Source organism: Scatophagus argus, chromosome 14 (assembly GCF_020382885.2).
Source record: "Scatophagus argus isolate fScaArg1 chromosome 14, fScaArg1.pri, whole genome shotgun sequence".
Taxonomy (NCBI): Eukaryota; Metazoa; Chordata; class Actinopteri; family Scatophagidae; genus Scatophagus; species Scatophagus argus.
Genome location: NC_058506.1, coordinates 12,618,434 through 12,642,643, shown reverse-complemented (window position 1 = coordinate 12,642,643; position 24,210 = coordinate 12,618,434). Strand labels below are relative to the sequence as shown.

The 24,210-nt window shown below is 40.4% G+C and overlaps 2 protein-coding genes across 7 annotated transcripts; both read right to left on the bottom strand.

The window, feature by feature from the left end:
• Positions 1-750: 750 nt before the first annotated feature.
• Positions 751-8,198, bottom strand: fhdc3 (FH2 domain containing 3). 2 transcript variants are annotated; one of them, XM_046410645.1, is made up of 12 exons: positions 8,045-8,198; positions 6,715-7,234; positions 6,444-6,505; positions 4,363-4,465; positions 3,804-3,889; positions 3,424-3,524; positions 3,219-3,289; positions 2,961-3,068; positions 2,725-2,795; positions 2,426-2,543; positions 2,168-2,332; positions 751-2,057 (listed from the first exon to the last, which is right to left on the bottom strand). In XM_046410645.1, the coding sequence occupies exons 2-12, from the start codon at positions 7,171-7,173 to the stop codon at positions 993-995; spliced, it is 2,409 nt and encodes an 802-aa protein (XP_046266601.1). In that variant the 5' UTR covers positions 7,174-7,234; positions 8,045-8,198; the 3' UTR covers positions 751-992. The 2 variants fall into 2 exon arrangements, with proteins under 2 accessions (XP_046266601.1, XP_046266602.1); XM_046410646.1 differs by having other exon boundaries at positions 6,715-7,132; positions 8,045-8,172.
• Positions 8,199-10,746: 2,548 nt separating this feature from the next.
• Positions 10,747-22,281, bottom strand: arfip2b (ADP-ribosylation factor interacting protein 2b). 5 transcript variants are annotated; one of them, XM_046410647.1, is made up of 10 exons: positions 21,961-22,281; positions 19,695-19,805; positions 16,748-16,804; positions 15,042-15,150; positions 14,542-14,598; positions 12,841-12,956; positions 12,491-12,712; positions 12,194-12,351; positions 11,772-11,946; positions 10,747-11,663 (listed from the first exon to the last, which is right to left on the bottom strand). In XM_046410647.1, the coding sequence occupies exons 2-10, from the start codon at positions 19,791-19,793 to the stop codon at positions 11,508-11,510; spliced, it is 1,149 nt and encodes a 382-aa protein (XP_046266603.1). In that variant the 5' UTR covers positions 19,794-19,805; positions 21,961-22,281; the 3' UTR covers positions 10,747-11,507. The 5 variants fall into 5 exon arrangements, with proteins under 5 accessions (XP_046266603.1, XP_046266607.1, XP_046266604.1 ...); XM_046410651.1 differs by lacking the exon at positions 14,542-14,598 and adding an exon at positions 13,406-13,492; XM_046410648.1 differs by lacking the exon at positions 14,542-14,598.
• Between the last annotated feature and the right edge of the window lie 1,929 nt (positions 22,282-24,210).

The following is a 24,210-nucleotide window of genomic DNA, read 5'->3' as shown; positions in this document are numbered from 1 at the left end:
AAAACAAAACATTGCAAATTTTTTTCCCAAATTCCCTTTTTTATTCTATTCATTGTGCCCATTGATTTTAAATGCCAGGAGACTGAAAATGTCCCCATTGAGCGCTTGTCGGTGGGAGGGAGGGATGTGGGAGGACAACGGAACAGTCAGAAAGGAGCCTGTATTGAGCAGTTTGTTCAAGAGAGTATTATTACACTGCGAGAGCTCAAATGAAATGGCTGTAAACAAACCCTGTTGCCCAAGTAACACAGCTGAATGTCTCTTTCTTCTCTTTCTGCCCAAAATCTCAGCTACTTCTGAGCAGAGACATCAGGGTGGTACAGTGGTGGTAGGACAGATCATCTGGAAACCAAAGAAGGGCTGGCAGCACCCAGAGTGGATTCACCAACAGTAACATGTCCTATTTAAATTGTCCTTTCCATTGTGAGAACAGCATTAGGAGTTTTAAATTTCAATAAAAATACCTAATTTACCAATGTGATTGGTCGTGTCCTTGTGGTTGTCTGATGTACATCTATTAAAAATATTAAAAGCCTTAAAGCTAAAAGGTTAGCTCATCTGTTACCTGAACAACTGCCCTGCAGCCAGACTGACAAGGAGAAGAAATAATAGATGAAGTGAAATACTGGAAACAGGTGAGCAGGTGTCACTAAGGAGACATCAGCATCACTAAGACTTTCAAGGATTTCATGAAGAGAGAAAGAAGAGAAGTGAATAATAAATGCCGTCGGGTCGGTTTACTACATTCAAGTAAAAATAAAATGGTAGAATGTCACCCTTTATTGCACACAAAAAGACAAAAAAGATGTTATGATTTTTGAACATGGTTTGACTTCCACAAAATCAAAATCTTCACAGTTCAAAGCAAGTCCTCATTTGCCTTGGTTCCACTGAAGGGTAAAACGGTAAAAACAGACAAACACATTTTAACAATCTAAAACACACACAAAAAAATGATAAAGCTTAAGCTGTCCATCAATTAAAAACTTTAATCAAGTATTAGATCCTTTGAAGTTTTGTTCTTCCACATAACCAGGCTTAGTTCTGCCTCCAATGCGTCTGAAGAAGGATATGAACCCAGAGGTGCTCACTTGTCCCTCTACATGATTCTCCACCTTACTGCCAGGCGCTGAACAGACTCCTTTTTCTCTCATGTTTTCTGTCCTTGATCCAGAAGAGTATGACCGCTGAGATATGCTTCTCTGGAACAAGTCTCCCAGCCGGAAGCGGGATGCTGAAGATTGCCTGGTTTCATCCATGGAAATCGACCTGAGTATTGGACCCTGTGATACGGCTCTCTGCCTGAGGCACTCGGGAAGAGACACAGAACCTCCAGATGGAGATGTCTGACTATCCTGGTTGGAAGGAATGGGGAGATGATTGCCTTGGTCACTCTCCCAGACTCCATCATCAAGGTCATCTCCACCGGACACTGAGGATAGTCTGCATCGGCGTGCTTGTCTGTTACTCTGAAGGGGGTTTCTTTGGGAGCAAGTAAAAGGGCTCAGGATAGTCCACGGGGAGCCCACATCCCCATTGTGTGCAAAGAAGAAATCTCTGGTTCTAGGCCGAGGGGTGCTTGGGGTAGCTGGCATGTCTTGTGCTCTCTCTGACCTACGAGGAGTCCCCAAAGCTCTGTCTCCATCAAGGCTACTTTTGCTGTTTTGGTATCGAAGCACCTTCCGAGTTATCTCACGCATCTTCTTAGCTTCTGTGTCGTTTTCCAGTTGCTCGTCCTCTTTCTGCAGTTTGGGTTGTTTATTCTCAGGCTTCTCTTGTCTAGTACGTGGCGTTACCTCAGGTATTTCAGCTGAAGGAACAGTCTGAGACCTGCGCTCAGAGGGGGACCCTTTGACTGGGGGCAATGTGTTCTTCTTGTATCTAGACAATCCCTCTGGAACAGTGGACAGAAAGCTGTGCAAGGCCGTCTCCAAGCCAGTGGAGTCCAGATCAGGCTCAGATCCTGGGCAGGACACTGTGGAGCGGCGTTTAGCTGCAATACGCATGCTCTCCTTCCGCTTGCGCCTTTGCTCTGCTGCCTCTCGCTCTCGGTTGTCCTACAGCCGTGTAAAGAGCGGACATATTAAAATAAGATGCAGCAAAAAGCAAACTAATGTTGGAACACTCCTCAAGCACAAAGCAACAGAATAATTCTTTCTATTCGTACCAGAACAGCTGCGTCAAACCGCTTGCAAAATGAATTAAAGATGGAGCAGCACTCCTCCAATTTGAAGGTAGCTGGATCTTCACAGAAGTATTCAGCCACAGCACTACTTAGAGCATTCAGCTCCTGGAGAGATGATTCCACCTCAGCCAGTTTGGCATCAGCCCTCTGAGAAATGACCACATAAAAGGATGAAGTATTCACACGCTCAACTCTGTGCTTTTTCACATTTAAGGTGAAACAACAAAGGGAAAACTTTACCATGAGAAATGCTTCCATTTGTTGTAAGAGGCTGGGCTGTCTGCTGCTGTACAATTTCACTTCTTTGATCTTCTTGACTTCTTTCTCAAAGTCTGAGATTACCTCCTCTTTACAAATTCTGTTGGACACATTAATGCATTGTCACAATGTATTATAGGCAATACAAATTGTGTATCTTTCCAAGATTTCATATCAGGGTGAAACAGATATGACAACATCTGAATCTCCTGCTAGTGAACAAACCACGCCATGTTCGGTTAAATAACCAAGTATATTATCAGTGTACGAATGATAGCCACCTTGATGCCATCCCAATGTGTTCAAGCTGGCTGGGAAAAGTCAGCAACTCAGTATCAATGTCTTCTGCTTGCTGTGGGTAGACATTCAACAGGGAGAACAGTAACACGTAAAGAGATAAAGCAGGAGAAACATTAGCTACATAACCCTTTAATGACATAGCATGATAGCAGAGATTTTCCTGGTTTTGCAAAATTTTCTTCAGTGAGCACGTGTTGATGCCAGGGCTCCTCGTCACCTTGGCAACATAGTGCATGAGGTTCATGCCAGGCTTGTTGGCCTTGGTGTCTGCCAGCTTGAGCAAAGAAGTCATCCTGAATCCGATGGCATTGGCACTGTAACCACCCTGAATAATAAATTATTTGATTAGTTATTTCATCAGTATAATAAATGCTGAGTAAAAAGCCTCTGAAAGAACAAAGGTCAGCTTAAGAGCATCAGATAAAATATGTTAATGCACCTAATAAAAGGCAATTCTTAAAAGAAAAATACCAACAGCGTTCATGTAATTTCCGGCCTTTAATACCAGCCGAATGACTGAATGGAGGTCATCACAGTCCAACAGCTCTGAGGGAAGAGAAGAAAAAATACAGATGGAGATAAAGAACCTTGATATAAACTTCAAATGAGAACTGGGCTGTGAAAAAAGTGATCAGTCTTGGGATGGTTTGCAGCTTCGGTGGATGAGTGTGAGACATTACCATTAGCTCCTTTGATCATGATGGCAACAGAGTTCTTCACCTCCTCCATGAGAGGAAAGAATTCCTCTCTCAGCACCATCGTTTTTAGCCGTTCCTCATAACTGAAGGAAAGACACATTAACAACATTGCAACGGTTGTTGTCATTTTATCATTTTCATAACTTGTTATTAAACCTAGAGATACACAGACAAGGCCAACTCTTCAAACTGAAAAATAAAAAAAATCACAAAGAGCAGCAAAATTTTCCTCAAAGAAAGTTTGTTTAAAGTTTGAGGTGTATTAGTGGTAGAATTATAAAATACAATACGACATCTGCAGATCTTAGCTGACTTAAGAATGCAAAGAACATCTTTGTAACAAGCCAAAACGAAAGACTCACCCTGGCACTTTGACCAGCTGCACCATAAACTGGTCAGCCTCAGGCAACACAGAAAGGTTCCCACTGAACGACAGCAGCTGCTTCACCTGTGCATCGACACATTATTTTGTCATTCTCCCTCTTCTAGGTATTACAAGATGTAATTGGAGAAAGTAAGGGAATTGGAGTCAGGCAGCTGTCAGGGCAAGAAGCATCACTGACCAGTTCAAGCGTTTGAAGTAAAGATAGTGAGATTAATCATTTTGCATCAGTGTACAGGCACAGAAGTTCAAGATGCAATTTTTAAAAAATGTATATATACCTTGTCTGTAACTTCTTTGCAACATTAAAATTTGATTTATTTATATATAAATAAAGACTATATTTTTATATAATTTGCAGAGAACTCCACCATCTAATCTGCAGTAACGAACAGAACAACAGAACTCTTCCAAAATAACTTCAAATGAAATGTGATAGGACACCTGGCCTTACTGGAATTCCAAGGCATTGAAATGTTCATTAAGCATACTCAATGCATATTGGACTGAAGAAGAAAGAAAAATGAAGCTGTTGTTACCTCACTTTCTTCTGGCAGCAGTTTACAAAGCTCTTTTAGTTTGCCTGTCCCAAATCTGAGCCAGTTGCCTTGACAAATGTCCTGAACCATTTCTGTCACTGGCCTGCAGAGGGAGACAAAAGACAACAGTAATGAAAAAGCACTCGTGTTGCCTGAAATCCTGCTATAATCAGCATGACTTATCAAACACTAAGTCATGGTATTTATTTTTTATTTCTACTTTCCAGGCTGCTAGTCTTAAAAATAATTTACAGAGAATTAAAACCTACTCGAGACAGGTTATTCATCATAGTGAGTATCATGCTCAGCTTTACTTTTTCTATTTCATCTTGCTGAGTAAACCCCAAAGGTGTTGCGATGAAGTTTATTTGGGAAACTCCTTCATAGAGGTGGCCTGTAAGTATGTCAAAAAGTCAATCCTGAAGACAAAACGATGATCAAACATGGGTGTCGTGAATCATATTCATTCAAAAGGCTACGGTAGGTTGTTGGTCAGATGTTCTGTGCTTCACCTTTGATATGTAACCTCTGTTGCAAAGGATGAGTATGAGTAATAGTAATTAAAAACTTTACATTTAACGTACAAATTTGTGCAGGAACGTGCTACAAAAATGAATGTGGTCATCTACTGCATGGAGGAGAGTGTGGGGGTGACTGGTGTAAGTATGAAGGTTATGTATTATGTACTATCGTGTTTACAAGAATGGGTCCTACAGTCAAACAAGGTTCGGCCTGCACATCACGGATTAGATGAGACAGCTTAACATTTTCACGGTGTCCAGCAAAGGTCAAAATGCCTTTAAATGGCAACATGCAGTGCCCTTTCATCACTGCCACACAAAAGATGATGCAATTTGAATTTGACTAAAGGGCTAAAGCTGAGTTTGCATTTGGTATTCAAAGTGAGAGCTGGGTGAACTTGGGACTGTAAGTAACAATATTTTGATAAGGTTCAGACAAAGAAACTTCACTGCTGAGAACAGCACGTTCAACTTTCCACTAAACATTTAACTAGATCTAAAAATAAACAAAGTAACTAAAACTAACTAAAATGTTTCATCTTTTGGGAAATTTAATGTAACTGTACTTTGTAGTATTGCACTTTGGATGTCCAAAACACTTGATATAGAGCAGTGTTACTGTACAGCTGCCAGATCAAAATATTGCTACACAGATCCAAGTCATTTTCAGTTATTACTTGTGCTAATTAAGCAAATTAAGCTTTAAGTGTTGCAAAGACTGATTAGGTTTTGACCTTTCAGGCTGCACAGACGCCATCCTATTTTATCCATGAAGGATTATGGACACGAGCACAACGATTTTTGAAGTGAAAATGTAAATAGCACACTGTAAATATTAAATGTCTGTATCAAAGGAACTGAAAACAATTTCAGAAAGGGTTAGTGAATTAATAAAACCATCATTAATCATAGTGACCTGTTGCATAACATTATGTTGTTTTTAAAATGATATGAATGTAGAGGGATGCATGAAATATCTTTTACATTTAAGAGCCTCTCACTTCATCCTCATCTCTCTGTGTTTTCAGCATCCAAAATCATTAGCGACTACTATCAATAGTCAGTAATTGGGTACTTGACCCTAAAACTTCAGACCATCCAGTCATAATTTAAGAGACACAACCGCAAGGGCTTAAGGGAGGTGAGGTCCCACTGAGTCTAATTTGTATGTTAAGTTTAAGTTAAGGGCCTTATGAGAAATCACAAGAAACTGCAATTTTTAAAGGAAACAACTACTCTACTTTATAGAAAGAAACACATAAGCAGCGACATTACAGTGGTTATCCAACATGGCCACACATCAGATGGGCATGTCCTCCCTTTCCATCCCCTCTTTTCAGCATCATCATAACTGTTTGCCTAAATGTGATGTTCGTCATGCTGCTAATGAAAGCTCTAAAATGACGTTTAAAAAGTCATTTCCATTTATTTGAATAAGGTCCTTTGAGATAAAGAGTCTGCTGTCTGGGTAATGTTTAGCACAGGGCAAGAAGGACGAGATCCATATTTCTTCTGCTCTCATCGTCATTCTCTTTTGTACTGAAGCTCAGCTCGTCTTACCTCTTGAAATGTCTCAGGAAGATCCCAATATTCATACTCTTTTTAGAATCAAGGATTGTGACCTAAAGGGAAAAGGAACAAAAATCATTAATACAAAAAAAATAAGGTTTTTGTCTCTGTGCAGCCCTTAGGGTAGGAAGCAAAATCACTCCCAAACATGGTCTCACCTCAGCAAGTTCCTCATTGTTTACATGATTATTGTGGAACTTTTAAAAAGCAGTTCCTATTTGCGCGTTTATTACTTCCCCAGTGTGGGAGTGCAGCCATTTACCTGAGGCTCCTGTGGAAAGAGATCCATGCCATCACAGTTCCTCAGACCCGTGACCTTTGAATTGCGTAGCGAGGCCCGCTTGTCCACGTGACTGAACAGCTCCTCCATGCTTCGAATATCCAGCACGAGGTTCCTCTGCGGACGCTTGGACGTCCAGATGTTCAATTTGCCGAGGACACGCTGACTGGGAATGGTGTCCCAGTTCAGCTTTTTCATGGATCGTCGCTGATCATTACGAGAGCCAAAGGGAGGGGGAGGAAGAAGAAGAGGAGGAGGCGGAGGAGGAGGAGGTGGAGGAGGTGGTGGCGGTGGTGGTGCAGTGGCAACACACATGCTGGGAGGCACAGGAGAAGATGATCGGGGATCTGAATCTTCCTGAGCACCCGGCGAAAAAGGAAAGGAGTTTTGAGAGGAACAGCTGGGAGGAGAAGCAGATTTTAAAATGAGCACTCCCTCCATCTGTAACTCTCAAATTCCAAAAGACGATGGGAGGAAGTACCCCACTGTTGGCCACTCAGATCTGAGGAGATGGGGAAATACAAAATCTGTTTCTAAATATCGACTTCACAAGTAACAAAAGATGGTGATCACGTTTCTGTGACTGCGGCTTTGCTGACAGCCTACTCAAAGCCTCTCACATTTTAGCAAAGTGCCTTTGTGTCTTAGTCAAAAATCCAATAACTTTAATATTTAACAAAATAACTTCTTTAACCAGTTTTAGTTTGCTTTCAGTTATTTTGCGTAGCTTGTGAAATGGCAGACTTTATCAGGATTGGACCATCAGCTCTTCACTCATCACACTCACAAACAGACATTATTATTCTGTCACCTTCTCTTCCTTGAACTATAAAAAAACACAAATATAGACTAATGTCCTCCCCTTTAATTACGGTTCTTCTATATGCAGATGTAACATCATTAAAACGCCATATTATGCTTCCTTCATCTTCACAGCAAAGGTAACTAGAATTAGACCTTGTGCTTATTAGAGCCCAGTGGTTTTTTGGTGTCACGCCAAATATTCACATGTGAACTTTACTTTCAAATTTGCCTCACTTTGATGCTGATTTGCGCTGCCAATTTTCTAGGTGGGAAATATCAGGCGAACCGACCAGAATTAAATGTGATTGTACTGAAACATTTGGGTGGATGCCGTAGCCTGTCCAGAAAACGTTAACACAATACATTAGATTAGTCCGTGCGTTTCCCGACAAACAAGCATCATTAATTTGACACTGAAAAAAGACTTTCAGTGTCACCTCTTCACAAACAATCAAGGGATCGCATCCTTGTAAAACATGTTCTTAAAATCGCGTTGTATATTACTCACCTTGCTTTTAAAAGGGAGCTGTCAGATAAATCCCCGCTCCGATGTCGCCTCGTGCTCCTGCGGGCGACTAACGTCGGACTGCGTCACAAGCAGCAGGCACAGGTGCAGGCCGCGCCTCCACCAATCGTATTCGAGACAGCTTCCAGGTACGGGGACGCCCTTTTGGCGGGCGGGGAGGCTTGGAAAAAAGATGAGTAACCGCATCGACATGGAAAAAGGTCAAACTACTTTTAATCTAAACAGAAATTATTTCCTTATAAATATGTATTTGTATTATGCAATATATAACTAACTCCACATACAGTTAAACAGTCCTACATATTAACATTATTTTCATTACACTGTGGCTCAAAAATCCAAAAAAGGCAAAGTAGGCTATTATATGACGATATGAGAGAAAGAATATTATCATGTCATCTATTTCTCTAGATTAACAAGTCAGAAGTTGCACACAATTGCATTCTTACGATTGTAAGTAAGTAACTGGTGTACCTTGTGTGTGAAAATGTGCAAAGTACTCATAGTCATAGTACCTCATAGTCAGACGAGATATTTGTGATATGGATGACAACAAACTTTTGTTCGGGTCCCAGTTTTCTGAATGATCAATAGACAAGTAAATGAAAAAAAAAAGTTGCTTTTCTGTCTAAAACAATTCAAATGAGACAAACGATAAAACAGGAAATACAGCTGGAGCATTTGAAAATGTCTACTTTTAATTCTGTTACCTCAGTTTGGGGTGAGACTTTTCAGGTCTGAGTGAGGAATGAAGGCAGAGTATCACATCAATCCATGACACGACTTCATTTATCATCTTTAAATACCATTTATGTGCAATCATTCATACAGTACAACACACCAGGTCAGCCTAGAAAACATTGATTGTACACAAATAAAATATCTCATTTTATAAATCTTCTCTCTCTGCAACAATGTAAAGACTGCTAGTAAGAGTGACTTCAAATTCTTATCACAGTTGTTTTCTTTCAATTTACCGGAGCTTTCACAACTACTGGACAAAGAAAGAAATCCTATTGCCATTCATCTTGGTGTTGGGGGTTGGGTTTTCAAAAGGGCAGGTTTGGAAAAGAGGAGTCACATTTAGTTAATATTGCTGTGTGGAGGTCAAACAGACCAAAACTGGCCAGTGAAACTGCAATTTCAGCCACAAGTGAGGCCAAGGTCTTACAGAGTGACTTTTTCAGCCAGAGTAAAATACACCCATATGACACACTGACACACAAGAATTCAACACAAGCCAAATAGATCACAGAGTCCATTGTTTTTTTTGTTATTTTCTTTCATCAAATTCACTTACTTTCATAGTAGTATCAAAAGTAGAACCAAAGTTTGGATTCTGCTTCAGCCGGTATCAAAGCTGAAATCTTAAGCATGGCGTTGTGCCACTCCATGCGAGCTGGCACACAGAAGGCCATATCTGCAGGTATACTTTGGACTGCTGCCTCACATGCAAATACAGAGGAGACAAGAAGCTGGAGGACCATTAACCAACAGAGCTCTCCCTTCTGTTATTAGAAGCTCTCGTGAGTGAAATTCAGCATGGTAAAACATTCATCACCCTGGATTACCTTCATTTGACTTAATAGAGGGCTGACACTAGGAAACTAAAACGATTGCAGGTATCCTGAGGCATGTTTTCAGGTCAGTGTGTCATCTGCAAAAGACTATAAATGCCATACTCATAAACTGAGTAATTTGCGTAACCACTTGTTTCGATGTACAGTATGTTGAGTCCAACAGATTAATACACACAATAAACATAATAAATACAGTGATGAACAACAGTTCAATGTTACATATGTAGTACCATGCTGATATTTTGTGGTAAAACCTTCTCTTAATTGTCAACAACAGTTGATTGTTTACCCCCGTTGTACTAAAAAGTCAATTAAAGGAGATAAAACAAATGATGAATCATTAGACTTCTCCCATTTCCTAATGACTAATTCACAAGATATTGTGATAAAATATAAGGGTTAGTAATATTAGACAGCTACAGTGATCTGCAGTGTGAAGAAAGATAACCACAGACAGATATATTTTGTTTTAGGAGGGCTGTGAGATACCCGAACTATCCATTTTATGTCCTTGTTAACTTTAAAAAGACAAACAGAAGACAAAAACGCTTTTCAAATATAGCAATGTCCAAACAAACAAAATGTAATTAATTCCTTTCAAATTCAGTCATTTAAACAGCAATAAATGGAATAAATCCATTCAAGCTTGTTGGATCTTAACTGACTGACATGCCCATGAACTGTCCCTCGAAGCCTCCTCAGTCCACAGTGAGACTGAACCGACCAACGATGCTAAAACGACCTGCGAAAATGTAACGAGGGTAACACCTCTCTCAATTATCTTTGGGTAAATAAGATACAATTAGTAAAGTCGCAAACCAGTATAACTTTGGGAAGCTGTGACACTGTTCCCTAATATGATGATTGCATATATGAGTTGAAGTCAAAGAACTTTCAGGTTGCAACTGAAATCTGTTGCATTTCTGATGAACACATACTAAGCACTGTGGTACCTGTGGCTTACAACACCAACACATGTTGCCTAAACAGTACACTGTCCTTCACTGTGAAGCACTGGACACATAGCTGACTAGAACTGAAATAATTACAAAATAAAAGATGACGGTAAAATGAAGCAAAATCTAAACTAACCAAAATAGTGTGGTTCTTACAAGCTACAAACAATCATATTTATTTCAAAAGTGAAATAGTACTTCATATTAAATGTACATTGATCTGAAATGTCTGGACATTCCTTTCCAGTGTACCATACAACTCCGTTCAATGTAGTCTGAAATCTTTTTCCGAACTGAATCTGTCTTCCCTCGAGGCCACATTTAGTACATTAGCTCATAAATAAGGAGGCACACTAGGAGAGCGATAAGGACTGGAGGAGTTTTGTTGTAGTGTTTGGTCACATTTGAGTATGTTTCAATGGTTTTTACCTTTTTTTTTTTTCTTTTCTCATCTGCCTGTGTCGTGCCGAAGTTTAATTCAGAGCAATGGGAGCACTTGAATATAATAACGGCCAGAAGATGACTTGCACAAGCTCGTGCAGCAGAACAGTGTTGAGATAGAAGAGGCTTTAGTCAAATAGGAGAGAGGGAAAGGAGAGATGAACAGTTTCTCTGGGAACAAAACACAAAGAGAAGGTACAAGTGAAAATAAGAAGTTGGGAAGAGGCACTAAAAGCCCCCAGACTGTCCATAAAACTGGCCACTTGGTTTCCTGCTGCATTTAGCCCATTCATCAGTAATACCCAGCTATTCATCTGTCCACTCCAGACACATGCTCATCTATTATCTTCATCCACCCAATTTATCTGTGTGTTTCCTTCTGTAGTGGTCCTCTCTAAGTTGGGGGTTTCAACAGGTAACAGATGGAGGTGGTCGAGAAGGAGGAGGCAGGGCGTCCAGCAGACCCTCTCACTGCTCCTCTAACCAGGAGGGCTTGTCGGCCCCTGGGGGCCTCAACTTTATGTTGAACTGCTTCAGCGTCTGCTCCAGTTGCTGCTGGTTACCAGCAAAGTACGCTGAGATGGCGTTGTGGAAGAGGAGCAGCTGCTTATGCATCACCTTCACCTGATAGAGAGAAACAAGGAAGATTACAAGCCACTCCAAACCTGCATGCAGCTTTGTCACTGTGAAGGCTGCTGCTGATGATGATGCAGGCCTACCCAGCCCACTAACCTTATTCTCCTCCAAGAACTTGAGTTTAATGGTGACGTCTGAGCGGAGCCGTTCATACTTGTCCTTATGGAGCTGGTACTGTTGCTGAGCAGCATCTATGCGGGCCATGGCTACAGCGTCCCTCGGACCCATACTCAATTCCTCCAGGTCTGCCCTGTAGGCATCAAACTCCAGTCTGCTCACAAAAGGAGCAGAGAAAAGTTTTAAAATACACCTCGCTCTTTACTGTAAATGAAAGGACCCAACACGAGCATGATTTCAAATGATAGATTAGTATCTCTGTATTAACATGTTTGTGTGTTGTGTGCACCATTCAGGATTTAGCAATATCTGAATCAAAATCTGATGATTTTCAAATCTGATCAAACAACAAACATCCAGCCCTTTTGTGAAAAGATAGTGAACATACTGCTTGTCCTTACCTGGCATTTTCATACATCTTGATAGTCATCAGGGTGTCCTCCATGGTCTTGTTAACCAATGTGTTGATGCTGGACACAAAGAAATTTATGGCACCGAGTAAAGTCTCCCCGTTCTTACACAGCAACTTCTGAGTTTCTGCATTGTACCCAAACTCATCCTGTAAGGGCAAACACAACAACAAATGAATGCTTCTAAAGGCCGTCTACATAAACCTGATGTTATTCACCTTTCACGGTGCATCTAAAAGTTAAGACACGGCTACATAAAAGCCACATGATTACATCCTGAGGTCTCACCCGTAGCTCTGGAGATTTCTGACTGAGGTCAGCAAAGGTGTCACCCAGTGCATGCTGCGTCTGCACCATGTTGTAGAAGTGGTTGGTCAGCGCTCTGGCCAATCGCAGCACATTCTCGTACTTCCTTTTAGTGTCTCTCAGCACCTCAATCTGGGCCTCCAGCTCCAGGTCCACAGTCCGGGAACCCCGACCAAAACGCTCTGAGATCATTTGTTTTGTACACTAGAACAAGGAAGGAAGACACGCAGAGACATTAGCAACACAACTCCTCTCTGTGAGTGTATCACAGAATGCTTAAGGACACAGAGGGGGGATCTACTCGTTAGTGAACATAACAGAACTGCAGATACCTTGTAAGTGTTAATTCCCCACTTCTTCACTGTTTCTAGTTTTTCCACAGCCACACCGCGTGTTGTGTCCTCTGCAGTCATTGATGAGCTGCTGCTGCTGTGGTGCATGTTGGAACCTGAATGATAAGATCCAAATGTACAAACATGAGAACATTGTAAATAATAAAGACAAGCAGACAAGCAAGTCAGGTAGACAACAACATTAACCCCAGAAAAGAGCAGAAAATCCAAGTGCATTATAACAGTGCTCCATTCAGAAAAGATTTTTGTTTTTGACATCTCATGTCCATCACCGCCAGCCCTTTAAACCATTGCAAAACATGCAAAGGAGTGCGATGGAGTTAACGAGTGAGTGGACAGCAGGAGAATACAGAAAATGAAACTGGGAGGAAATACTGAGAAAAGCAACAGTAGACACAGAATTCTTTTATTTCATCCATGATTAAAGCTGAATATACTGGAAACTGCAGGGATATTTTGGGTCACTGCTAAAATGACAATTTGATTCATCAATGTTAAGCCTGCTTGAGCATTCACCTTCACCCTCTCTCCCCCCAACTAGTACCTTTGTATTCATTTGATTGGCTTGCTATGTGGCAGAGGAAAGAACTGCTTGGGGGAACGCTACTTCTCCTGGCCTTCATACGCAGGTCTGTGACAGTGGATTGTTGGTCAGGTATAAATGAAAGGATGGTTTAGAGTGAGTATGCATCAGGGTTGGGGTGAGATAATGGGATTTATATTGGGGATTTTGTCAGGACCAGGATTTAAAATGACAGAGTTGGATATTTAGGGTTTAAACATGCATCAATTATTGAGATTGAACAAGCGTGCCAAAAATGGAATGATAACGAAAGAGAAAAGATCGTGGGGAGGAGCAGAAACACACAAAATAGACAGAAAAGTCAGGAAACAAAAGGAGGAGGAGGAGGAGCATGTAGGAGGGAATGGTGAAAAGGAGGTGGAAGACAAAGACAAGATAAAAAGACAACATTTAGTGAATGACATTGAACAATGCAGACAAATGAGTGATGATGAAGACGGGGGCAGTTTGGAATGCAGTACTGCTGAATATGCGACAATAAATAAGCAGGATCAGCCTCTCATTACATAATTATTAATGGAAATCTAAAAGTTTATTACATGAAGATGGTTTCTGTTTGGCTATAACGGAGTTCAATGAGTTGCTTTTAGAGAAATACAAAAAAGGCAGACCCCTTGAGTTTAAAACTGTAAGACAAACCAATCAGAAAGCAGAGGAATAATACATAATAATAATAAAATAATAAAATAATAAAATAAAAGTTGTGATAGAAAAAAGTCACAATATGTCCAAGAAGAAGAGCAGAAGGCAAAAATGATTGTGCTGCTCTTCTCTCCACTGTGAAAGAGAAAATCTGATGAAAAGGACAGAGAAGTTGGACCCCAGCCATCTAAAAAAAAGACACACTCACACAAAAAAAAGCATCTTTCCAAAATGAGATAGCCATCATGTAGGAATTATTCTTTTCTTCTTTTTTTTTTTTTTTTAAAAAAAGAAGAAAATCAGAATCACATTGTGAGTGTTGGGGTTGAGTTCTTGCTTACATAAATATTCACAGACTGGATGTTTTATGTTCTATAAACATCCCCAAATATGATTTTATCACATTTTGGAAATGAGCTCTCCACTATTAATAACAACTGGGTCTAAGGAGCCACCTATTCCTGTAACTGGGATCCTTTTGTTAAACTCTGCATTATAATGCACAGCAGGGCCTGAGAGAGAGAGAGAGAGAGAGAGAGAGAGAGAGAGAGAGAGAGAGAGAGAGAGAGATACAGAAACATAAATGTCAAATAAGCAGTAAAGCGACTGTTGTTTCCTTTTGACACTTTGTATACGGCAAATGTAAATTATGTTTACAAGTTTAACAGCAAAATTTTTAAGACTCGTTTTCAGATACAGTGGAGGTCTAAGTCAGGGGTGAATGAAGAAACTGATGACCAATTAGAGAAGATGAATTGCAGGATGTTCTCATTGGAAGAAAGATCAGAGGCTGCAGTAATCAAACACTTGTCCTCTGATTAAAGTCACAGAGTCATATCCAGAGTAAGCTAAGGAGTGAACAGAAGAAGTCAAAATGGGCAGTGACAGTGTAGCTGAGAAGAGACAATATGTCAGAAATGTGTGAGAGGTGACAAACAGCGAAGTGGGACTGTACCTTTGATTGAACTGGTGGGGATGATACCTTCTGCTGTTCCTCCATAACCCCCAGATACAATGCTAGTCTCGTTGAGATTTGGACCTGATACCATCACCTGCTGAAGGTCCTGCAAGGTGGGGAAATTTAAAAATAATAATAATAATAATAAAAACAAGAACAAAGGGAAGAATAGAGGGTTTTGGGCAGGGATGTACAACAAAAAGGAGATTATGACTTGAGTGTTGAATTCAGACATTGTAGACAATGTAGGTTAGAGGCCTTTTCACTAGAGGGGGACAAACACTAACTATGTTAGCAAGGTTAGTCAGTACGCAATAAGCAGTCTAACTTCAGCCACTTATCTGGAAGCAAACAGCTAATCTATAAAGTGTATGACACGCCAGAAAACACACCACTAAAGTGCCTCGTCAATAATCAACCTAACTAAATACCTGAACTGAATCTTCTACCAAGCAAAAGGGCTACGATACCACAGCTGTGACAGTGCGACAGCTTGTGTAACTCCAAATGGTGACTCCTATGATCTGCGCCACAGAAAAATTCTCAACCAAACTATTTCCTCCTTACAAAATAATCAGAGCTTCAGTGAAGCTCTGGATCATGAGGGGGACTGAGGCACACGATCAGTTTTGTGTGTGTCTTCCTTAATTTAACTCACCGTTTTCTTTTGTTTGTGTTCCTGCTCAAGTATCAGCTAGTAAAGAGAAAAAAAATCTAAGGGATTTATTGAAAAAGGAAAATCTGGCCTGAACAGGTTTCACATTTTGGCAGAACCATATGTGACCCTTGAGTCTGACAATGAACAGATTTAAATTTAACTCCTGCCTGTGCTTTGAGAAAGTCTCTCATTTCATTCACTACAAACACTACACAGTGACTGAACTAAGTGCAAAGACCCACATGGCCCATTGTAAGACATAAGACACTTCCTGAAACCTTGGGCTTTGAAACTCCAGCAAGATGGTGATAAGGGAATTCTATGTTTTGGAAGGGAGGTGGCTGTTTCCTTTTGGTAAGTAAACACACAGAGTATGTTTGAAGCTACCAAAAAAGAAGCAAAAATACAATTGCAGTAATCTGTGCTGCAAAACAGCATTCAGTAAGGAAAAGGAAAAGCATTAAGGAAACTGTGGCTATTACAAATGTACCTAGGCTCTGCTTCAGTCTGGGCCTCATCTGGTTGTAGTGAGGATCAGATCTCTCTTGACTCTTGCCATAACACATTTCTTTTAAGGCTGAGACACCAAACAGAATGAACGCACCCATTTCACATGAGTAGCATGACATGATGATTATTTGTGTGCCACCATATTTGTTTTGCCAACCATCACACACTAACACAAAGGAATCACAATCTCAGTCATCACAGATAAGATTCTGAATCGGATAATTGAATGACAACAGATTATCATGTAAGATGTGTTAGCTGTGAGCTATTTTGTTAACACTACACAACTTGAGGGATATCTCTCAAAGCATTATTGAGAGATTCCTTCAATCTAGAGTTAGTACGAGCTAAGTTAACACAATTCAAGCTGCACAGTGGTTTGCCATTAAAATGAAATATCTGACATTTTGTGTGATAAACCAACGTGGCGATGCGAGGCAATTTAATGCACCACAAAGTCAAACCACTGAGCAGTACTACACACCAACATAAACACACACACACACATACACAAACACACAAATGGCCTGCTCACCCTGGTGCCTCTGGAGCTCCCTAACTTCTCATCTAAGCTCCACTGCAGTTTTGCAGCCTGGACAGAGATGGAGGAGGGGAGGAACCGACAAACACAGGAACAACAACGAACAAACGAATAGAAAAAGGAAAGGAGACAAAAAAGAAAAATTCATGACAGAAATCATGAAACAACACAGAACGAAGTAAAAGAAAATCCCAGAAAAATCACTGTCCACAGACAGCAGGGATGTAGGATGGAGAGCAATGATGACTGATATAACAGCAGGTCAGGATTCATCATTTAGATCATTTATGTTAAAGTTTCAAGCGGATCATCTTATCCACTGGGAGAACATATGCTGCTGAGTGAGCTGTAGCTCCTCACTTTCCATCTATAATGTGTTACCATATCTTTGCCATGATAATTAAAATTCCATCGCTTTCTGGACAAAGAAAATACTGATCCTATTACAACACTGTGAAAATGGAGATCATGACTCATCAACAAGACATTCACAGACATTAAAAGTGACATAACATTAAGAGAAATAAATCAGAACAAAAAAATCATGAACACACACAAGCGTCCACAGAAAAACACCAAATCTGACTGCCTCAGCATATAATAATAATAATAGTGATAATAATAATAATAATAATAATAATAATCATAATAACAATAATAATAATAATAATATAACCATTCAGTCAACTAACTACAACTACAACTAACTAACTACTAACTACAGTGGAAATCACAGTCTCCAATCACAGTTTAACATCTCAACTCTGGCAAAGACTGATACTTTAACCATATGGACATTAAACCAACGACCAAAAACATCTTTAGGGACAAAGCCTGTTATAAACTACATTTTCTCCTTCATCCAGTCTCTTCTTTTAGAGAGCTGCCTCGTGGTGTGACATCTGTTCAATGTGGGAGAAAACTAACACAGACATTGCCTCCAAATTAAAAGCACCTCCGAGAGCTTGTGTTTAGCAGCATAAGCATCTTAAAATGCTGTTGACTGTCTGAGCAGACACCAGTGAGCCACTGTGATGAATCTGAGGCTTTTGCCAGGATGCTGTCACTGTCAAGCTGCCAGTCGCCATCCTTGTTCTGACACAATCGCAAATGCTACAAGATATGAAAATAGACTCCTATTCTTCCTTAAAGGATAGTTCCTTTTTTTCACTTCAAAAAACCTGAACTATCCCTTTAACCTGCCTGTCACTGAAGCTGCACGAGCAGCACTGGCTGCTGCAGCTTTAACTGAAAGCTCTGCACAGTAGATATCAATCTGATTTCCGAGGGCTTTCACCCAAGGACAAAGCACAGCCAGTTTCAGATTAATTGCAGAGTTTCCATGACAACTGGTTAATATCCAGCACTAAACAGTGCAGCTAAACACATCTGATACATAACCACATTAAAGTGAGGTAGCCATCATTTGGATACTACTGCTTCATTGATGAAGGTTCGTGAGAGGGCAGAATTTTCTTTTACAACTCATGTGGTGCCACGCGTAGTTTGGTGAGCAAATAACTGCCAGTGATTCCTCCAGGATCTTCGCTCTATTTATCCAACAAGGTGTGCCTCGGGACACAGGAAAATGAACAACCTGTTCCACATAACTTACTCTGCAACTCCACTGCCTTCTAACTGACTCTGACTAAGACACTCCTGAAAATGATGGAAACAAAATGCTGGTACTCAACTGGCTGTGCTCGAGCATTGTATTTTAATCCTGTGACTGAAAAGTCCCCACCTGAAGAGCTGCAACTACATCTGAGAGTACAGTATTTGGTTAAACACAAAACGTCAAGGTTAACCAAATACAGCAGAAATGTGTCTAGTGACCTTGAACATAGGGCACTGGGAACATAAGTTACAGCTGGCTCCCAAGGAGACAGCTGGTCTCCAACACCTGATTTCCCAGTAGGATGTCTTTTCACAAACATAACTAATGCTGAGTTCACAGTGCAGGATCGTAGCCCGGATTTTCCACCCGCATACAGTTTTTAGAGAACATCGAGAAAAGCCCTGAGATCAGTGGGGATCAGCTCACCCATGTCTCACGGACACCCTAAAAATATCAAGCAGGTAAACATCTGGTCAAGTCGAGGATGAGTTGAGGAGCCATGCAATGAGCCACAGCCAAGTTGGGGGATGGGAGGAGTCGAGAGGAAGAGATGGAAGAGCATCACAGCAGCAGCCACTCAGAAAACATAGTTTGGGGGCCAGATGGACCAGTCTGGGATTCATCCCGGTGATGGATCTTATAATGTGTGTCCGCCTGTTGCTGATAAGTCATGTAATGTGCAAACCACAACAACGTACAATAAAGTGAGAAAATAACAGTAAGTCACTAGCCACATTCATAAAGCCAGTGTTCAGGACTGACAACTTAGTAAGAAAAACAAGTCCTAAATTGAACTGTATATCTTAACATAAAGGCATATTACAAGTGCCAGCTCACTTAGCTAATCTCATGAAGGTTGAGGACAACACCCATAACCACAATGTCAACTTCAAGGACTGAAGGCACGCATTTCTCCACTTATCATTAATGTCACATAATAACACCAGTTTACTGAAATAAGCAAACGCTCAAACTGATAGTAAACAAATGCTTAAAATCAAGACATGTTAAAAGACAAAATTAACTATTACAATGGTATTTGACTTCACTTTTGTATAAAATATTTAGAAACAAGCTAAATTATGGACAATTAATAGGAAAATAAAATATTATACTGTCCTCTCTATACTTTCCTCTGTTTGCTGCAGTTTGAGTTTGAATATGTAAATGATCTGTTGGCCTGGGAACACAATTGGGTAAAAGTAAACATTTGGCATTTGTTTCCATGTGTAATAGCTTTTATTAGTAAATACAAACTACAGGGGGTGGCCTTAAACTGTTACATGCAGCAGACTGTCAATGAATACAGTAGCCGTAACCCACCTGTTCAAGGCTGTCGTCCTCTGGTAACGTCCCTGTGTCACCATTGCTGTTGATAGGAATTTCCATCGTGGCAGCTTTACTCATAATGCTATCTGTCATAATGCCCAATGTCTGTAAGGAAAAAAAAGGAGAAACAGAGAGAGAGATATAAAGTGTGGATACAACAGACTATTGCATGTAAATAAAACGAAAAAGGCAGAAATGGGAAAAACAGTGAGGCCTAAATGTGGCTTTGAAGAGGAGAGACCAAAGAGCCTAGTCAAAACAGCCAAATCATTAAGCAGATGGGAATATAATTGCCACAGACAAATGAGGAGGTGGTTTTCAAAGAGCAAGGCTACCGCTCGGCATAAAAACAACACAAAGCCCCATGCACAGGAGCCGCCACTACAATGAGCTGTCTTGTAGAAGTGGCCACTCTATTACACAGCTCATTTACAGCACCATATTAGCATAAATATCCAAAAATCCAGTCACTTAAAACTCAAACGAAAGGAGAGATAGCAAAATGTTTGCATTATCACCGTTTAATCATCCTAATATGTAAAACTGACTTAGCCCGCCACATAAAGTCACACGTTGAAGTTGTACAATCACATATACAGAACATCTGCAAAAAAAAAAAAAAAACCTAGGGAAAAAATACTAGACAATGCTATTTTTGACCTGGGTGAGGATAATAAATTGACAACTTGAATTAAGTCCCACTAACACCAATGAGAGGTCTGTGTGTGAGAGAAATATTAAGCAAAAATCTGAAGACCTGATAAAGCACTTACCGCAGTTTTCATTCCAGAGCAGGGTGTAAGTTAAACAGGTAAACATCACACTTTGTCCAGTCTGTACACAAGCCAGTAATACAATGGGTGATTCATAATGTACTTATGGGTGTTTGTTATTAGGGCCAACATAAAAGGCCTGGACACTGTAGTTCTAAGTAATGTATGTTGGCTTCATTCAGATGAAGGACTGTCACAGCTGGAGTGAAGTTAAAGCGAGGCTAAAATGTAATATGGCTGACTGCTTATGCAAGTGACTGCCAAAAATAATGAATCAAAGAATAAGAACTGGTTTCAAAAATGTTATAATACTCATATGTATAACTAATTTATCAACAAATGCTTCACAATAGAATCTTGAACAGTCTATTTTAAATTGATGATTAGGTGCTGATGAGTTTAAGACAAAAGTAAACTAAGGCAAAAAAAAATGAATTAGTTGAAAAAAGGGTGTTGTTCCTGTGAGTTATGGCTGACTAGCAGGTTTATGGCAGTTTGATCAGGTACTGGCACCAACACCACAGATGTTGTTTGAAGGAGGTACAAATGCACCTTGTTTACATTTGCTCCAACCTCTCCTTAAGAGGCTTCACCATTAAAAAACAAAAACCTGGCTATTCTCAGTCCATCTCTTGAGGATTGACAGATCTCTGTTGACTTTAGACCCTGGACGTTGTGCTCTTCTTGCCCAACAAGACTAACAAGGCTCAACAAATAACCAATAAGACAGTTAACAGCACCTGTGTCAGCTTGGAATGGAAAAAAACCGGCTTGACAAGACATCCTCCATGTTAACTGATCATATTAACTTGCATTGTTAGATGAAGGAAGCTCAAGGAAAAATCTTCTTACTAATCTGCAATTAAGAGAATAACGTTTAATAGTCTGAGGGACAGTCATGTTAGCATCTACATCTGAAACAGGCTGTGATCTGGCTTCAGTATTTAGCTTTCAATAGGTGACTCAGTCCAGCCAGTGTTAAATGGCAACGAGATGAGGTGGGACAATGAAATGTCCATTAATTTGCACTAACGTTAAAAGTGATGCTATTATCTGTCATCACTTTTTAAGGAAAGCAACGTGATTAACAGTTTACTTTTAGAGTGAGGGAGTGGACCGTTGGACTTGAAATCAGATGCACAATGAAAAAATCCTGGCAGCCATAGCAGGTGCGCCAGCACAGGTGTACAGTCTCCAGCAGGTAAGTCACTGCTGGATACGCAATTATCCATTCCGAAAAAACGTTTCACGATACGTCATTTATTGAAAATGGACATCACAGTGAAACAGTTTTAAGGGCTGGAAATGAATTTGCTTTCAAGAAAAGGCCTGCTTCTACTTCACATAATATGCAGCTGTTAAGGGGAAGGTGGTTAAAAATAGCAAAGAATCCAGTGAGTTCGCTATGCAAAGCCGACTAATTACCAATGGTAAAAAATGTAAAATCCCAAACACAGACAAAATGAAACGTTTTCGCTTTTACTTACAGGGTGCTTGGTCTCGTCGTAAAAACGGAGTTGTTCGGGTTGCTAGCGAGCAAGCTAATAACAGGCTAACGGCAGTGCATCCCAGTTCATGCGCGGCTTAGAGGAGACTGATGTGTCTTTTGTCAGTCAAGGAAAAAACTATCCGTGGAAAACAAGGCGGTGCTCTTGTTTAAGATAATTTTAATGGCATAGCCATGTAAACTCTCGTTCTAACTGCGTTTGTCCTCTGACCCCTCGTAAATATTCTTCTATCTTCTCCTTTTTAATGAAGCCTGGAGGAACGCTTTACGGAACTGACGACACCGTGGAATTCATTTTGCAGACGCGCTCCGATTCAAAGAACGTTTATTTATGTGAAGATGTATCACTCGTTCTAACGACAAAACTCCCATAGTGTTTTCTCTCTCTCTCTCTCTCTCTCTCTCTCTCTCTCTCTCTCTCTCCCTTTCTTTCTCTCTGTGTCTTTCACGCGATGAATTAGGTCAATGTTTGACCTAATGTTGTTTGTTGGTCAGTAGGCTTCGAGCGTTTTTTCCCATTCACACTTCTGTACCTGAAAATTGGAACCGAGTGAGAGTTTGTCATTTTTCCTCCACTCGCCTACAGCCCATCGTTGGGACCATCCAGCAGGTGATGTGTGCAGCGTGCGGGTTTCAGCCAGCTGCTGACGACTGTACAGTAACTTGTGTATGTGTGGATTTACGCATTCTTTTAATTATGCCCCATCAAATGGCAGGCATGGCATGGCCTCTGTGAATCCAAAGGTTGAATGCAAACTCCATTATTCCATGATACCCTGCCCCCTCGTGCCTGCAATTGTAAAAGCACTTTGATCACGTAACTGGAAATGAAGATAGTCCGAAAGACAGTTTTGCAATATTTGAATATGCTGGTATGTATACGTTTTTTCTTTTTCTTTTTTATTTTGAATGACCTACGTGCATGTTGTTGCAACAGCAAAGAGCGTACCGTCTCCTCCTCGTAGGTGAAGGATGATTAGTTGTGTGACTATTGTATGGAAACAAGTCTGTAAACGCCCGTTTACAGGCTTTACAGGCCCACCCTAAAATCAGCCTGTCATTAACATACAATAGCACGATGGGATAACTAGTGAAGTGCATTGACAATATGCTCGGGAAATGCATTTTCGCACATTTTTTAAAAATAATGTGGAGTTATTATTGTTTGTAGTCTTTAAACACATTAATAAGACAGAAATTAAACAAGCTGGGTTTTCCATTTTTTCTCCTTGCTGCTTGATTGCAAGCCTACATGCCTCCAGTAAGTTTTGAGGTTCCTTACTAGTCATCTTCATCACTTGTGTGGCGGTCTTCCTTATCCTGCTCTACTTCCAAACTTCAGGTGAGGTAAAACCACAACATATCTTCAACACTGCCCTCTATGGGTCAGATTGGGTATGGCTTTAGTCTTTAGGCTTTTCATTCACTGTACTGAGCATTTTCATAAATATCTGGTGTAAGCATAATTATTGAAACAATAAGACAATTGACAAATATCAATCAGTAGTATCAGTCTACACAGTCTGTCAGTCAGGTGCGCAGGCATACAGATTTCAGTTTTGTTCTGAGGTCAAGAACATGCTGACATTCGATGGCCCAAGTAATTTGAATCCTTGTGGTCATATAGCATTAAAGCAAACTTGCCATGTTTAAATTGAAGCACAGCCAGTATATCAAAACACTACACACATAGCTTGGGCCCAATCATAATAAGAATTTAATGCCAGAAGAAAATCAGTAATCACAGATAAGGTGCCCAGTGCCATTGATATATTTCTTGTTTTTTTGTTTGTTTGTTTTTGGATGATACAGTTCATGCCCAAGTGAGCATCTCCACAGTTTGATTCAGCCTCAGGGTAACTGATGAAAGAAACAGAGAAACTGCTTGAGCACAACACAGGCACATCGAGCACTACACTTCTTGCACTCTAGCATGAATGAAACACTATGAAGACTGTTAGCAGAACTGGACGAGATCCTATAAACACTGTCGGGCTGAGGGGATTCAAACAGCTTCTGCGGTCAATTACAGTCTGAGGAAGGAGGTGGGAAGTGAAAGTGAGGGAAAGAGTGAACATTTTATTAATGAATAAATTGGATGGTGAAAGAAGAGTGGAGCCAAAAGAAACTCTCATGGTATTTTTTGGAGGGGGCGAGAAATGCCACATGGGAATATTTTTCTAATGGAAGCGTGCTTGAATATGGTATGGATTTTCCAGCTCTCAGCATG

Bases quoted from the DNA above. Each gene is read 5' to 3' on its own strand.
- fhdc3 (XM_046410645.1), bottom strand. From the start codon at position 7,173: ATGGAGGGAGTGCTCATTTTAAAATCTGCTTCTCCTCCCAGCTGTTCC. The intron at 6,506-6,714 runs GTAAATGGCTGC...TTTTCCCTTTAG, and splicing joins TCTTTCCACAGGAGCCTCAG to GTCACAATCCTTGATTCTAA. The intron at 3,069-3,218 runs GTTGGTATTTTT...TTTATTATTCAG, and splicing joins CCGGAAATTACATGAACGCT to GGTGGTTACAGTGCCAATGC.
- arfip2b (XM_046410651.1), bottom strand. From the start codon at position 19,793: ATGACAGATAGCATTATGAGTAAAGCTGCCACGATGGAAATTCCTATC. The intron at 12,713-12,840 runs GTATCTGCAGTT...TCCTTGTTCTAG, and splicing joins GGGGAATTAACACTTACAAG to TGTACAAAACAAATGATCTC. The intron at 12,352-12,490 runs GTGAGACCTCAG...TTGCCCTTACAG, and splicing joins AGAAATCTCCAGAGCTACGG to GATGAGTTTGGGTACAATGC.